This window comes from Coregonus clupeaformis, chromosome 31 (genome assembly GCF_020615455.1).
Source record: "Coregonus clupeaformis isolate EN_2021a chromosome 31, ASM2061545v1, whole genome shotgun sequence".
NCBI lineage: Eukaryota > Metazoa > Chordata > Actinopteri > Salmoniformes > Salmonidae > Coregonus > Coregonus clupeaformis.
The window spans coordinates 28702477-28718784 of record NC_059222.1 but is presented as its reverse complement, the minus strand read 5'-3'; the positions used below and the strand labels follow the sequence as shown (position 1 = coordinate 28718784).

Here is a 16308-nt window from a genome sequence, read left to right as displayed (position 1 = left end):
AAATAAATGGTCAGCCTTCTCTCTGATTGCTTCCCAATCATGGCGGTCTCTGTGGATGGGCTGTATCAGCATGTCATCCTGGGCATACACCACAAAGTCACATCACTCCAACCCTGAGATCAGCATCTGACCTTGCACCTGCCAATAGTATGCATGCTTGTGTTTCAGTGCTGGTGTACCATTCTGGGTCTTTAGGTAAGGGCAGTCCATGTAGCTCTTGACATTTGTGCACTTTACCTCCAGCAGGCCAAATTATGGACTCTGCAGGGTCAATGTAATTGCCAGATGAGACCTATCAGGAGATGCCCCAAGCCAAGGGGTGTCTGGGTGGATAAGAAATCCACAAGGGTAATAGTTGACATTCCGGATAACACAGTATTCCCCCACAGCAACAGACTCCATCTCCAGACCTTTGATGATTCTGTCAGCCAGGTGTTCTGCAGAACTCTGCCCTCTCACAGGTCAGACCTCTGAAACGGGAAGAGGTTATGCATGGTTTGCGAAGGTGATGCCACTCCAGCGATAAGCTCTGCTCTCTCAACTTTGTGGGCCGTTTCCAATGTAATTGCCAGTGAGCTCATGCCACTTCTATGCTCGCTTCGAGGCAAGTAACACCAAAGCATGCATGAGAGCACCAGCTGATCCGGATGACTATGTGATCACGCTCTCCGTAGCCGATGTGAGTAAGACTTTCAAACAGGTCAACATTCACAAGGCCGCAGGGCCAGACAGATTACCAGGACGTGTACTCCGAGCATGTGCTGACCAACTGGCAAGTGTCTTCACCGACATTTTCAACATGTCCCTGACTGAGTCTGTAATACCAACATGTTTCAAGCAGACCACCGTAGTCCCCGTGCCCAAGGACACTAAGGTAACCTGCCTAAATGACTACCGACCCGTAGCACTGACGTCTGTAGCCATGAAGTGCTTTGAAAGGCTGGTCATGGCTCACATCAACACCATTATCCCAGAAACCCTAGACCCACTCCAATTTGCATACCGCCCCAACAGATCCACAGATGATGCAATCTCTATTGCACTCCACACTGCCCTTTCCCACCTGGACAAGAGGAACACCTACGTGAGAATGCTATTTATTGACTACAGCTCAGCGTTCAACACCATAGTGCCCTCAAAGCTCATCACTAAGCTAAGGATCCTGGGACTGAACACCTCCCTCTGCAACTGGATCCTGGACTTCTGCCACGCTGATCCTCAACACGGGGGCCCCTCAGGGGTGCGTGCTCAGTCCCCTCCTGTACTCCCTGTTCACCCATGACTGCATGGCCAAGCACGACTCCAACACCATCATTAAGTTTGCCGACGACACAACAGTGGTAGGCCTGATCACCGATAACGATGAGACAGCCTATAGGGAGGAGGTCAGAGACCTGGCCGTGTGGAGCCAGGATAACAACCTCTCCCTCAACGTGACTAAGACAAAGGAGATGATTGTGGACTACAGGGAAAAAAAGAGGACTGAGCACGCCCCCATTCTCATCGACGGGGCTGTAGTAGAACAGGTTGAGAGCTTCCAACGAACTTTCATGGTCCAAACACACCAAGACAGTCGTGAAGAGGGCACAACAAAGCCTATTCCTCCTCAGATCCTCAAAGAGTTCTACAGCTGCACCATCGAGAGCATCCTGACTGGTTGCATCACTGCCTGGTATGGTAACTGCTCAGCCTCCGACCGCAAGACACTACAGAGGGTAGTGCGTACGGCCCAGTACATCACTGGGGTCAAGCTTCCTGCCATCCAGGACCTCTATACCAGGCGGTGTCAGAGGAAGGCCCTCAAAATTGTCAAAGACTCCAGCCACCCTAGTCATAGAATGTTCTCTCTGCTACTGCACGGCAAGCGGTACCGGAGCGCCAAGTCTAGGTCCAAAAGGCTTCTCAACAGCTTCTACCCCCAAGCCATAAGACTCCTGAACAGCTAATCTTGGCTACCCGGACTACTTGCACCCCCACCCCATCTTTTTACGCTGCTGCTACTCTGTTAATTATTTATGCGTAGTCACTTTAACTCTACCCACATGTACATATTACCTCAACTAGCCGGTGCCCCCGCACATTGACACCAGTACCCCCCTGTATATAGCCTCCCTACTGTTATTTTTATTTTACTTCTGCTCTTTTTTTCTCAACACTTTTTTGTTGTTGTTTTATATTAATTTTTTATAAAAAAATAAATGCATTGTTGGTTAAGGGCTGTAAGTAAGCATTTCACTGTAATGTCTACACCTGTTGTATTCGGCGCATGTGGCAAATAAAATTTGATTTGATTTGATTCCTCCCGTGATAAAGACAAAAAATGAATTTCAGTCATAGGCCCTATCAGGAAACAACCCTTAGTTCCTACTCCCTAGACACTTCTGTAGATTCAGAAGGATTGGATATAGGTATAAGCAAAATGGTAATAACTCCACCTTGCCCATTGATTGGCTGGGTGGAATTGTCGCCATCTTGCTTTTTACCTATCCCTTTTGGATCTACACAAGTGTCTACACTACCGGTCAAAAGTTTTAGAACACCTACTCATTCAAGGGTTTTTCTTTATTTTTACTATTTTCTACATTGTAGAATAATAGTGCAGACATCAAATCACATATGGAATCATGTAGTAACCAAAAAACTAATCAAAATATATTTTATATTTGAGATTCTTCAAATAGCCACCCTTTTCCTTGATGACAGCTTTGCACACTCTTGGCATTCTCTCAACCAGCTTCACCTGGAATGCTTTTCCAACAGTCTTGAAGGAGTTATTTTTTCCCCCTCACATGACTTTATTTCAAGTAGGATAGCAGCCTACACAATAAATAAATAATATTGATAACCATCTAGATATCACCTTGATACAGTACATCTACTACTCAATGGAGAGGGCATGAAAGCACTGGCATAGTGCCGTTTCTCTGGACACCTGGATACTCACAAAGTATAGAATACTGACCGCTGTCCATGGTTCTGATATTGTGACGTATAAATCAAATGTTATTTTATTGGTCACATGTGCCCAATACAACAGGTGTAGACTTTACAGTGAAATGCTTACTTATGCGCCCGTTCCCAACAGTGTAGAGTAAAATAGTACGAAAAATATTTGCTAAATAAAAAAGGAGATAGTAACACAATAAAAACAATAACGAGGCTATATACAAGGACTACCAGTACTGAGTCAATGTGCAGGGTTACGAGGTAATTGAGGGAATACATGTAGGTAGGGGTAAAAATGACTAGGAAATCAGGATATATAATAAACAGAGTAGCAGCAGCGTATGTGAAGAGTGTGAAAGTGTGTCTGTGTGAGTGTGTGGCGTCAATATATGTGTGTGTGTGTTTTTGTGTGTGTGTTAGAGTGTCAGTGTACTATGTGTGAGTGCGTGGGTAGAGTCAAGTGAGTGTGCATAGAGCCAGTGCAAGAGAGTCAGTGCAATTTTTTTGTAGATAAATAAATACATAATAAAGGGGGACAATGTAAATAGTCCGGGTAGCCATTTGATTAACTGTTCAGCAGTCTTATGGCTTGGGGGGTAGAAGCTGTTAAAGAGCCTTTTGGTCCCAGACTTGGCGCTCCAGTACCGCTTGCTGTGCTGCAGCAGAGAGAATATGACTTGGGTGGCTTGAGTCTTAGACAATTTTTTGGGCCTTCCTCTGACACCGCCTGGTATAGAGGTCCTGGAGGGCAGGGAGTTCGGCCCCAGTGATGCACTGGGCCGTACGTACAACCCTCTGTAGTGCCTTGCGGTCGGATGCCGAGTAGCCAGTCAAGATGCTCTCAATGGTGCAGCTGTATTACTTTTTGAGGATCTCAGGGCCCTTGCCAAGTCTTTTCAGCCTCCTGAGGGGGAATAGGCATTGTCGTGCCCTCTTCACAACTGCGTTGGTGTGTTTGGACCATGATAGGTCCTTAGTGACGTGGACACCGAGGAACTTAAAGATCTCGATCAGTTCCACTACAGCCCCGTCGATGTGAATGGGGGTGTGTTCAGCCCTCCGTTTCCTGTAGTCCACGATAAGCTCCTTTGTCTTGCCCACGTTGAGGGAGAGGTTGTTGTCCTGGCACCACACTGCCAGGTTTCTGACCTCCTCCCTATAGGCTGTCTCATCGTCAGGCCTACCACCGTTGTCATCAGCAAACTTAATGATGGTCTAGGAGTCGTGCCCACCATGCAGTCGTGGGTGAACAGGGAGTACAGGAGCGGACTGAGCACGCACCCCTGAGGGGCCCCCATGTTGAGGGTCAGCGTGGCGGATGTGTTGTTGCCTACCCACGCCACCTGGGGGCAGCCCGTCAGGAAGTCCAGGATCCAGTTGCTGAGGGAGGTGTTTAGTCCCAGGGTCCTTAGCTTAGTGATGAGCTTGGAGGGCACTATGGTGTTGAATGCTGAGATGTAGTCAGTGAACAGCATTCCCCCCCCACTCATCTAATCATCTGTCACTATTCTCCAGGGGAGGAAGAAGAAACAGAGCAAGGCCACTATCATTGCCATGCCCGGGCAGTGAGCTCACTCTCCATCCGAGTCCGACCTGATTCACCTAACTGAGAAATGGCCTAATTAGATTATTCAAAACAATACTGTCTGTCTGACTCTGTCTGACGTCTGACCTACTGCCCATGTAGATTGGACAACACAAACACTTGGCTTGATACATGTGGAAATAAAAAAGTAGGATTACTGTTACAATTATTTATCAAAAAATTTTTAACAATTTAGACATAGGTGTGAGATGAAGGGCGCATGGGCTTGTATTGCATTATTAATTTAGAGGTAAGCTTATAATCACGATCAATAAGATAATGTTGATTAGTTTGGGCTTTAAACGCGCTTGCCGCCACATGACGATCTATCCTGCTGCAAAGTGACTGACAGGTGGCGATTCAATTGTATTGTGGCATTTGCGGGTTTCCCGATCTCATAACTTTATTAGATTCAATAACAAACCGACCAAGAGAGGGAAATAACGTTTTAATGTTACACTGCACAGGGTAACGGGGAGCTGCACAAAACAACAAACCTAGCCTGAACTAGCTAGCCATAAATCACAGTCCAGCAGAGAGATAAACACCAGAGACAGAAAATGTCTCTCCCTACTAGTTATATCCCCACTAAACAATGTGCAGCCTCCCCTTCTATTACCATGACAACCGCATAAACAATGAAAGTGACTGGTTTTACCAGGTTAGGGCAGGGTCTTCCCACCTTACCTCCTGAGGGTCACTACAGTATTAAGAAATGTTTCCAAAAAAGAGGAATGCTAGTCGCAACCCAAGTGTATGACAGACATAACTGCATTATTATTGCTATCCACCAGAGACAGACTTTGAGCTTCATTAGATTACATTTAGCTAACCAGGTAGATAGCTACACAACATGGCCAAAAGTACGTGGACACCCCTTCAAATTAGTGGATTTGGCTATTTCAGCCACACCCGGTGCTGACATGTGTATAAAATTGATCACACAGCCATGCATTCTACATAGACAAACATTGGCAGTAGAATGGCCTTACTGAAGAGCTCAGTGACTTTCAATGTGGCACCGTCATAGGATGCCACCTTTCCAACAAATCAGTTTGTCAGATTTCTGCTAGAGCTGCCCCGGTCAACTGTAAGTGCTGTTATTGTGAAGTGAAAACGTCTAGGAGCAACAACGGCTCAGCTGCGAAGTGGTAGGCCACACAAGCTCACAGAACGGGACCGCCAAGTGCTGAAGCCTGTAGCGTGTAAAAATCGTCTGTCCTCGGTTGCAACACTCACTAACTACCGAGTTCCAAACTGCCTCTGGAAACAACCTTAGCACAAGAACTGTTCGTTGGGAGCTTCATGAAATGGGTTTCCATGGCCTAGCAGCCACACACAAGCCTAAGATCACCATGTGCAATGCCAAGCGTTGGCTGGAGTGGTGTAAAGCTCGCCGCCATTGGACTCAACTGGAGTTATGAATCACACTTCACCATCTGGCAGTCCGACAGACAAATCTGGGTTTGGCGGATGCCAGGAGAACACTACCTGCCCGAATGCATAGTGCCAACTGTAAGTTTGGTGGAGGACCCTTAGTTCCAGTGAAGGGAAATCTTAAAGCTACAGCATACAATGACGTTCTAGACGATTCTGTGCTTCCAACTTTGTGGCAACAGTTTGGGGAAGGCCCTTTCCTGTTTCAGCATGACAATGCCCCCGTGCACAAAGCGAGGTCCATACAGAAATGGTTTGTTGAGATCGGTGTGGTGTCGAGATCGGTGTGGAAGAACTTGACTGGCCTGAACAGAGCCCTGACCTCAACCCCATCGATCGACTGCCAGCCAGGCCTACTCACCAACATCAGTGCCCTACCTCACTAATGCTCTTGTGGCTGAATGGAAGCAAGTCCCTTCAGCAATGTCCCAACATCTAGTGGAATGCCTTCCCAGAAGAGTGGAGGCTGTTATAGCAGCAAAGGGGGTACCAACTCCATATTAATGCCCATGAGTTTGGAATGAGATGTTCGAGGAGCAGGTGTCCACATACATTTGGTCATTTAGTGTATTTCGAGAGTTAAGAAAAGTCGCTACCACGTGCAAAACTGAAAAGCTGCTTAGCTGCTTAGCCAACTCTCGCTTTCCTTTGTAAAATTGTTACGCCGTTCGGAAGAAATCTACAATTTTCACCTCCATTCTTTATGGAAATCGTAGATTGAAGACAATCATTTTATACATCCAGCTGTGAAACCTCGTTTAACGCTAATCGCTAACAGTTTCAACTTCTAGGTAATATGGGCATTATCACATGACTTTCATTGAGCCCCAGTGGCCTAATGGATAAGGCACTGGCCTCCTAAGCCAGGGATTGTGGGTTCGAGTCCCATCTGGGGTGATATCGTTTTTCGAACTACACGTTTGGTGTGAGAAGAATAACATGTGGGGCAGATGCATCTCTCAAGCCCGGCCAAATGTCAACATGATTGTTTTTCAGAGAACAGAGTAATTCAAATAATGTCCAAATACATTTTGCGACGTCTGGTTCTATGGTGTAATGGTTAGCACTCTGAATCCAGTGATCCGAGTTCAAATCTCGGTAGAACCTAACATTTTGTCACCACCATGGACTAAATATTATTCATATGTATTCCAACGGACATTTGTCCTACCTATATTTGTGCGGTGTCAGTGCATTCTTGCTAGTTCGATTTTCATTACCTGTGCGCTGCATTATCAAGGTATTTTCCCTTGGCAACCCAACGAGAAGAGATGTAAAGGGTTAATCCAACATGGCGACCTCCGTAGTAAAATGTTTTTTATTCTCTCGATGTTCAGGAATCATTCGGTCCGTTACTCTACAAGGGAAATTGCCCCCTGTGTTTATAAGAAACAGAAACCTCCTCAGCCAATGTCTAAGTTTTAGTTATGGTAACAGAGCGTCTGACAACCCACAGGTTAGTGGATTTAGCAAGGCTACTGACAATCATATCTCTGTCGTACAAGCTGAGAATTCAACACGATATACAGCTACTGTCCTACTAGCTAGGTGAATGTATCAAGTGTACATGCATTGAGCTGTCTACAAATGAATTTGTAACAAGTACCAGTAACTAATTATCAAGATGTCTTGCAGGAAATTAGCTGTTTTAGCAACGCTAAGAGCAGCTAGCTGGAAAGTAGCCTACACGTCACAAGTTGTAGCTAGTTTACCACGGACAGTGTGTGTTGTGGAAGTGCTTGGAGTGATGCTTATTGTTAAGTAGTTATGCGTTGACTGATCGATTCGACTTTTAAATGAATGTCTATATCTGATGCAGGATGGACATGTGAACATTCCAGTCGGTGAGTATAAATATCAAACTATACGTTAGAGAAATGTTATTGTTATTTACCTTTTCACCCTGAATATACGTGTACATAGATAATGTTATTTTATGCTGTCTGTCTAATAGACCGTCTCACAGTATCCTACAGCCGAAGCAGTGGTCCAGGCGGTCAGCATGTTAACAAAGGTAACGTCATCATTAGTATTCACATACCTGTGCCTGCAACCTGGACTTGGGGGTAGACGTAACATAGTTAACCAAAATCCGGGACACTCAAATTAGTATTATATGTTACATATGGTATGATTACATTAAGTATGATATGTTACGAATTTAAATGTGCTGTTAATGTTAGCTAGGTGGCTTACATTAGTTAGGTTAAATGGTTAAGGCAGGGGTTCCCAAACTTGTTTGGCCCACAATCCCATTTTGATATCTGAAAATTCTCATGACCCAACCATGTGAAAAATATGATGTAATTAATAGCCAATGTTAACGTTTTTATTTTTTGGGCTATGGCAGTCAATTAAAAAGAATTCTAACAGTATTTCTGATTGTCTTCTAAACTCACAATCACATACTTTTAATGTGGGGCTATGACAGTCAATTATAAATTAGTATGACATAATGTATCTTATCTCACCACCACTAATGAGATGGTTGTGCTTAATGCATGTCGCCTCGGAGCTTCTCAAAGTTAGGGGGCATGGTCCGCAGTGCGCACCTCATCTCTGCTGTCATATCCAACCTGGATCAATATTTGGTTTTAATGCAGATGAGAGCACTGAATCTAGCTTCACACAGATATGAGCTGGCGAAGGGTACCATGAGTTTTATGGTGCTTTTAAGACAACTGGGAACCCGGAAAAATACGAGGTCAAATCATGACGTCAGTGATCTTCAGGTCGGAAAGTCGGAGCTCTAAAAAGAGGCAGAGTTCCCGAATTGGAATACCGAGTTGGATGACCGTTCAGAATGATTTTCCCCTGTTTTTTTCCTGAGTTCCCAGTTGTCTTGAACGCTTTGAAGTCGGAAGTCAGAGATTTCCCAATTCCCAATTGTTTTGAAAGCTGCATTAACCTCAATGGGATCGGTGTCCCTTATACGGGACGGTTGAGCTAACGTGCGCTAATGTGATTAGCAAGACTGTTGTAAGTAACAGCAAACATTCCAGGACATAGACATGTCTTATATGGGCAGAAAGCTTAAATTCTTGTTAAACTAACTGCACTGTCCAATTTACAGTAGCTACTACAGTGAAAAAATACTGTGCTATTGTTTGAGGAGAGTGCACAACAACACAAAACTTATCACAGCAACTGGTTTGATACATTCACCTCTGAAAGTAAATAATGTACTTGCATTCAGTAATCTTGCTCTGATTTGTCATCCTGAGGGTCCCAGAGATAAAATGTAGCATAGTTTTGTTTGATAAAATCAATTTTTATATTAAAATGTAGGAACTGGGTTCTACAGTTTGAACCCTTGCCGTTTCTGGCTCCACACCCACCCCGCCCGGCCATCTAGATGTTTGAAAGTTAGTGTATAAGCTAATGATCCATCATGTATGATATTCCTGGGAGTGTGTAAACTTAAATTTTGTATTAACATATAATTTTTGTATGTTGTATCAATTGACCAATTCGGCACATTTGGGCAGATTTGATACAAAATAGTCCAGTATTGCAATGCTTCACTGGATCAATCTGAAACTTTGCACACACACTGCTTCCATCTGGTGGCCAAAATCTAAATTGAGCCTAAACTGCAATATTATATTGTGGCCTTTCTCTTGCGTTTCAAAGATAATAAAAAACACATGTTTTTTGGTTTGTATTATCTTTTACCAGATCTAATGTGCTATATTCTCCTACATTAATTTAACATTTCCACAAACTTCAGTGTTTCCTTTCAAATAGTATCAAGAATAGGCATATCCTTGCTTCAGGTCCTGAGCTACAGGCAGTTAGATTTGGGTATGTCATTTTAGGCGTAATTTGAAAAAAAGTGTCAGACCCTTAAGAGGTGAATGCTCAGAGGCAGACGGCAGGGTATTCCCTTTGAGTCAGGAACCAAAACTCCTCCGTAGTGACCTGTGAATGTATTCGGTCACATGACAGATCAATCAGCTGTTCGATTTCACTTGTCGGCATGTCAACTGAGCCAGGATCACAGTCAAACGGATTGGGAAGTAGGTCCCAAAGTGCTCTTCCAAGCTTTGGAGGTGAGCAGTCATCACTCGTGTGGGACACTTACTGATGCTGTTTTCTGTTAGAAACGTGCACAGTTGAGGGAAGGGGGCAGGGTTCGCTTTTGAAAGACTGTCTCTCCAATAAGAATGATTTCCATCGAATCCACTGATTCGGTCACTCATCTGTAGAATGTTTTTGTATTTCCCCAGCATGCTTGTGTTCAGTTTCTCAAATATGTCTGTTACATAGGCAAGGAGACACATTTTCTTTTCATTACACGGAAATTCAACCAAGTCTTTTTTTTTTTTTACATCCATGGTGAATGACAACAGTTCCCCTCGATAACCACCAAGCCTCGGTATGAAATAGAACATTGTCATGCTCTGATCCCATATCTCCAGATAGTTTTACGAACAGGCGTACGTGCAGTGGATGTGGTTTGATGTAGTTTACAATTGAAGTTACCTGCTGCAGTATATCTCAGAGTTCTGTGCTCAGCTCTTTTTACATTTTAGTCATTTAGCAGACGCTCTTATCCAGAGCGACTTACAGTTAGTTAGTGAGTGCATACATTTCCATCTAAAACATTGATTATGTGGCCTTTAACATTGTGTGGAAGTTATATAGTCTGTATGCATTGTTCATTTATACAGACAATATTTGCAATGCAGTTGGATTTGAAAAGTGTAGCATTTTAATAATAATAATAATGGGTTAAAACAATTTAAACTGTAGTTGCATCATCACCTAATAAAGGAAATTGTGTAGTTTTTAAAATTACCAAATGACTTCACCTGAAAATTGCTGCACCTCCATGATAGGATTTATGGTGTTGTGATATGCAGCTAGTGGGATACAAATGTGTCATTGCAACTTAATACATTTTTGAGTACACCATCGCCATAAGAAATCCATCATTTGATACACCAAAACAAACACTACACGGCATCTACCCAATACTGCCATCTAGTGGTGTAGGATAGAAAGTGGTTATTCATTACATTTTACATTTTACATTTTAGTCATTTAGCAGACGCTCTTATCCAGAGCGACTTACAGTTACCGAGTGCATACATAAAAAAATAAAAAATAAAGTTATTATCTAGTGCAGCATGTTATTATATTATCTAGTGCAGCGTGTTATTATATAGTGCAGCATGTTATTATCTAATGCAGCATGTTATTATCTAGTGCAGCATGTTATTATCTAGTGCAGCATGTTATTATATAGTGCAGCATGTTATTATCTAGTGCAGCATGTTATTATCTAGTGCAGTTTATCTAGTGCATTCATCATCTCCCCAGCTCTCTCCATCAAAAAATGTCAGCCTATTGCTTTTGGAAATTGCTTCTGAAGTCCTCATCAAAGTGTTCAAGGTCTTCTTCCCGGAATATGCCCTTAGATAGATAGCCCAGCAGTTTTGTGGCATGGAGTTTGAGAAGTCTTCGCCTTTCCTCCTCAATGATCTGTCGACGCAATGCCTCCCTCTCCTGTTCGATTGCTCTTTCTTCAGCCTCACGTTCCCTGTCAGCCAGGTACTGCTGTCTCCTGTTCTCCAGCAGTTTCTCCACAGCCCTCTTGTGCTCAAGCTGCTTCATGCGGCGTTTCTGGGCATTCATCTGCTCTATGCGGTCGTCCTCAGCAAACTTTTGCCGCCAGTTGCTCTCAGTGTAATGCGTCCATATGGCAGAGGGAGACACATTAATACCTAGAGTGCAGAGGCCTGCCTGCCTTCCCGCCATAGATGGAGCCCCATCTGTGCAAAAGCCCACCATTCGATCCCAAGGAATCTGTTTTTTGTCAATATAGCCACGCAGCACCCTGAAAATCCCCTGTGCCCTTTCATGCTTGGGAATCGTGAGACAGAACAATATGTCCTCGTGAATAGCATCCCCCAACATGTATAGCAAACAAAAGTCAATACGGGCATCTCGGCCCTCACAGCTAAAGTCCATTTGGAGAGAATAAGGAGGGGAGTTTGAGTCGTTCAGTCAGTTTCCTCTTGATTGATAGCAATAGCATAAATTATTAGTTTAACAGTGTTATCTGACAAAGGTATTGATTAATGTGAGTTTTTGTGCCTCTGCCTCCCCACACATTGTTTTCACCATATCAATTGCGGCCGGTAATATCAAAGTCTCTGCAATAGTGTGTGGTTTCATATCGTAGTGGGCTTAGCCATTCACAGTGGGAATTATTCAAGTGCAACGGTCAAGTGCGGCCTTTTCCCATGATCTAAGGGCGCTCTCTGGTTGAATTTTATATTTTATATTAGAATAATCGTCATAATTTTTTAAGGTTAACCACGTTATAATTATTGTATTTTTTTCTTCTGGATTTTAAAAATTCTCCCGCAACCCCATTTTCATATCAGGCGACCACACATGGGGTCGATACCCCTAGTTTGGGAACCTCTGGGTTAGCTAACATGACAAGTAGTTAGTTGCAAAGTAGCGAAGAAGTAGTAAGTATTTGCAAAGTTGCTAAAATGCTAAAGTTGTCCGTGAGGGAGGCCTGCCTCTCTAACCTGGTGGTGAAATGAACTAATCAAGTGGTTGACTTTGTCAACCACTTTGAAAAGAAGGTTGACGACATCCGATCCTCGTTTGTTAAGTCTAATGACACTGCTGGTCCTGCTCACACTGCCCTACCCTATGCTTTGACTTCTTTCTCCCCTCTCTCTCCAGATAAAATCTTGCGACTAGTGACTGCAGGCCGCCCAACAACCTGCCCGCTTGACCCCATCCCCTCCTCTCTTCTCCAGACCATCTCCGGTGACCTTCTCCCCTACCTCACCTCGCTGATCAACTCATCCTTGACCGCTGGCCATGTCCCTTCCGTCTTCAAGAGAGCGAGAGTTGCACCCCTTCTCAAAAAACCAACACTCGATCCCACTGATGTCAACAACTACAGACCAGTATCCCTTCTTTCTTTTCTTTCCAAAACTATTGAGCGTGCCGTCTTTAGCCAACTCTCTTGCTATCTCTCTCAGAATGACCTTCTTGATCCAAACCAGTCAGGTTTCAGGACTGGTCATTCAACTGAGACTGCTCTTCTCTGTGTCACGGACGCTCTCCGCACTGCTAAAGCTAACTCTCTCTCCTCTGCTCTTGTCCTTCTAGACCTGTCTGCTGCCTTTGATACAGTGAACCATCAGATCCTCCTCTCCACCCTCTCCGAGCTGGGCATCTCCGGCGCGGCTCACTCCTGGATTGCGTCCTACCTGACCGGTCGCTCCTACCAAGTGGCGTGGCGAGAAGATGTCTCCGCACCACGTGCTCTCACCACTGGTGTCCCCCAGGGCTCAGTTCTAGGCCCTCTCCTTTTCTCCCTATACACCAAGTCACTTGGCTCTGTCATATCCTCACATGGCCTCTCCTATCATTGCTACGCTGACGATACACAACTAATCTTCTCCTTTCCCCCTTCTGATAACCAGGTGGCGAATCGCATCTCTGCATGTCTGGCCGACATATCAGTATGGATGACGGATCACCACCTCAAGCTGAACCCTGGCAAGACGGAGCTGCTCTTCCTCCCGGGGAAGGACTGCCCGTTCCATGATCTCGCCATCACGGTTGACAACTCCGTTGTGTCCTCCTCCCAGAGTGCGAAGAGCCTTGGCGTGACCCTGGACAACACCCTGTCGTTCTCCGCCAACATCAAGGCGGTGACCCGATCCTGCAGGTTCATGCTCTACAACATTCGGAGAGTACGACCCTGCCTTACACAGGAAGCGGCACAGGTCCTAATCCAGGCACTTGTCATCTCCCGTCTGGATTACTGCAACTCGCTGTTGGCTGGGCTCCCTGCCTGTGCCATTAAACCCCTACAACTCATCCAGAATGCCGCAGCCCGTCTGGTGTTCAACCTTCCCAAGTTCTCTCACGTCACCCCCCTCCTCCGCACACTCCACTGGCTTCCAGTTGAAGCTCGCATCCGTTACAAGACCATGGTGCTTGCCTATGGAGCAGTGAGGGGAACGGCACCTCCGTACCTTCAGGCTCTGATCAGTCCCTACACCCAGGCGAGGGCATTGCGTTCATCCACCTCTGGCCTGCTGGCTCCCCTTCCTCTGCGGAAGCATAGTTCCCGCTCAGCCCAGTCAAAGCTGTTCGCTGCTCTGGCACCCCAATGGTGGAACAAGCTCCCTCACGACGCCAGGACAGCGGAGTCACTCACCACCTTCCGGAGACATTTGAAACCCCACCTCTTTAAGGAACACCTGGGATAGGATAAAGTAATCCTTCTACCCCCCCAAAAAAAAAAAAAAGTATAATTGTAAAGTGGTTATCCCACTGGCTATAGGGTGAATGCACTAATTTGTAGTCGCTCTGGATAAGAGCGGCTGCTAAATGACGTAAATGTGCCCTTGAGCAAGGCACTTAACCCTAATTGCTCCTGTAAGTCGCTCTGGATAAGAGCGTCTGCTAAATGACTAAAATGTAATGTAAATGGAACAACTTTGGGTTTATACATCCACCCGACCAACCACCCGCCTTTCATTTTTGCCTAATAAGTAACCTTCATTCTTACGTAGGCATACAAAGGTAACATATCCTACTACTTTGAGTGTTCCGGATTTTCGTTTTCTGTTACGTCTAGTCTATGAGACCAGCCTGGGACATCACAATACCATCTAATGCATCTTGGAGTGAGCTGAATAAATTGTTTTGTACAGTCGGTATGAGAGCCTGTTGAAATGGTATTATGATTTCCTGTTTGTCTGTGTTCATAGTCAGCACCAAAGCAGAGGTCCGCTTCCACGTATATACAGCAGATTGGATCCCAGAAGACGTTCGACAAAAGATCATCTTAAATGTATGTTAACTATCCCAAAGCAGTCAAAATATAGATGGATTTGTGCCCCTCTATCTTCCCTGAGCACTATCCTCCTGGGCATTTTAAGTAGGATATTGAATGCAGTATGTTTTTACTCTCTCCTCCACTGCAGAATAAAAACCGTATCAACAAGGCAGGGGAGTTGCTGGTGACGTCAGAGCAGAGCAGGAGCCAGCAGAGAAACATGGGGGACTGCATCCAGAAGATCTCTGACATCATAGCCAAGGCCACTGAGACGCCCCACGAGCCTTCAGCAGAGGACATAGCCCTTAGAGCATCCAGGTAGAGAATGACTGCTGTGTGGCTCACGTTCACACCTAGTTGATAAGATAGTTCAACCCAAAATCAATCAAAAATGTACTGCTGTATTCATTTTTCTTCATCTAGCTATATTTATTTCAGTGTTGTGGTGTGTATATTTTAATGTCCAAGTCAGATGGCGTTACTGGATGATTACTAAAGTAAATACATTTGTGTATGTGTTTTGCTCAGGTTAGAGAAGAGGAATAAGGAGAGACTGAAACAGAAGAAGCTCCATTCAGCAGTCAAGCAGACAAGACGAGTGTATTTCGACTGAGGGCCGGACACAGTAACATACGAGGAAACATTAATTCGTTGTCTATTTTCTCGCTTAACCAATAAATTGAACATTTTATTTGTTTTGAAAGTATGAAACGCTTGAGTTTTTGGAAACATGCTGAACTGATTTGAGGTGATTGTTGTGGCATAAATAAAAAAATAAAAGCTATTCAATGAACGAGAAAAGAGATCTCTACCTGAAAAGGCAAGTGAGCGGTGAACGGGACGAAAAAACTAGCAGAGGATGGTTTCGATCCATCGACCTCTGGGTTATGGGCCCAGCACGCTTCCGCTGCGCCACTCTGCTATATAACAAACTGCAGCAACATTCTATTGATAAACCTAGCTAGGCACGTGCATATCGTCAGAGGGGAATCCTCGTTAGTTACCACAACTTTAAGAAAAACTATAAATGCTGTGCGGCCGTGTACAGTTTGAGAAATAAGAGCATTTAACTTGTTTACTAACCTATTAGGCTGAATCAGGCCAGCGTCAATTCCTGACATTTTCGCATTCAAACGAACGTAGCTAGCTGCAGATTTGTTGGTGTTATTTATCAAACAAGACATAACTGTTCGTGCAAACATGTTTTATTTTTTGCTCTCTTCATAATGCGTCATGAATCGTGCAAATAACCAATGGAGAAAAAAGCAACTTCGAAGGGAGAAAAAAAAAAGCGACCACGAAGGGACTCGAACCCTCAATCTTCTGATTCGAAGTCAGACGCCTTATCCATTAGGCCACGCGGTCTATACAGAGACCATGAAACGCTTCTCATATATATAGGTTAACCACATTGAACAGATCCTCGAATATTATTTTATCTGTTGGCTGGCGCGGGGCGAAATAATATAACGATATAAAAAAGGTACATGCCGTTGACCGGGTCATTTGCGCC

At 44.5% G+C, this 16308-nt stretch overlaps 1 protein-coding gene and 2 non-coding genes across 3 annotated transcripts; 2 read left to right on the top strand and 1 right to left on the bottom strand.

Moving 5' to 3' along the window:
• Positions 1-6792: 6792 nt before the first annotated feature.
• Positions 6793-6865, top strand: trnar-ccu. Its single transcript has one exon. It is a non-coding gene; the product is annotated as a tRNA-Arg (tRNA).
• Positions 6866-7186: 321 nt separating this feature from the next.
• On the top strand, positions 7187-15501 carry mrpl58 (mitochondrial ribosomal protein L58). Its single transcript, XM_041859383.2, has 6 exons — positions 7187-7424; positions 7788-7812; positions 7923-7982; positions 14728-14810; positions 14944-15113; positions 15324-15501. Exons 1-6 carry the CDS (start codon positions 7260-7262, stop codon positions 15406-15408), a joined length of 588 nt encoding a protein of 195 aa, XP_041715317.1. The 5' UTR covers positions 7187-7259; the 3' UTR covers positions 15409-15501.
• A 586-nt stretch (positions 15502-16087) lies between these two features.
• trnar-ucg lies at positions 16088-16160 on the bottom strand. The gene has a single exon. It is a non-coding gene; the product is annotated as a tRNA-Arg (tRNA).
• Between the last annotated feature and the right edge of the window lie 148 nt (positions 16161-16308).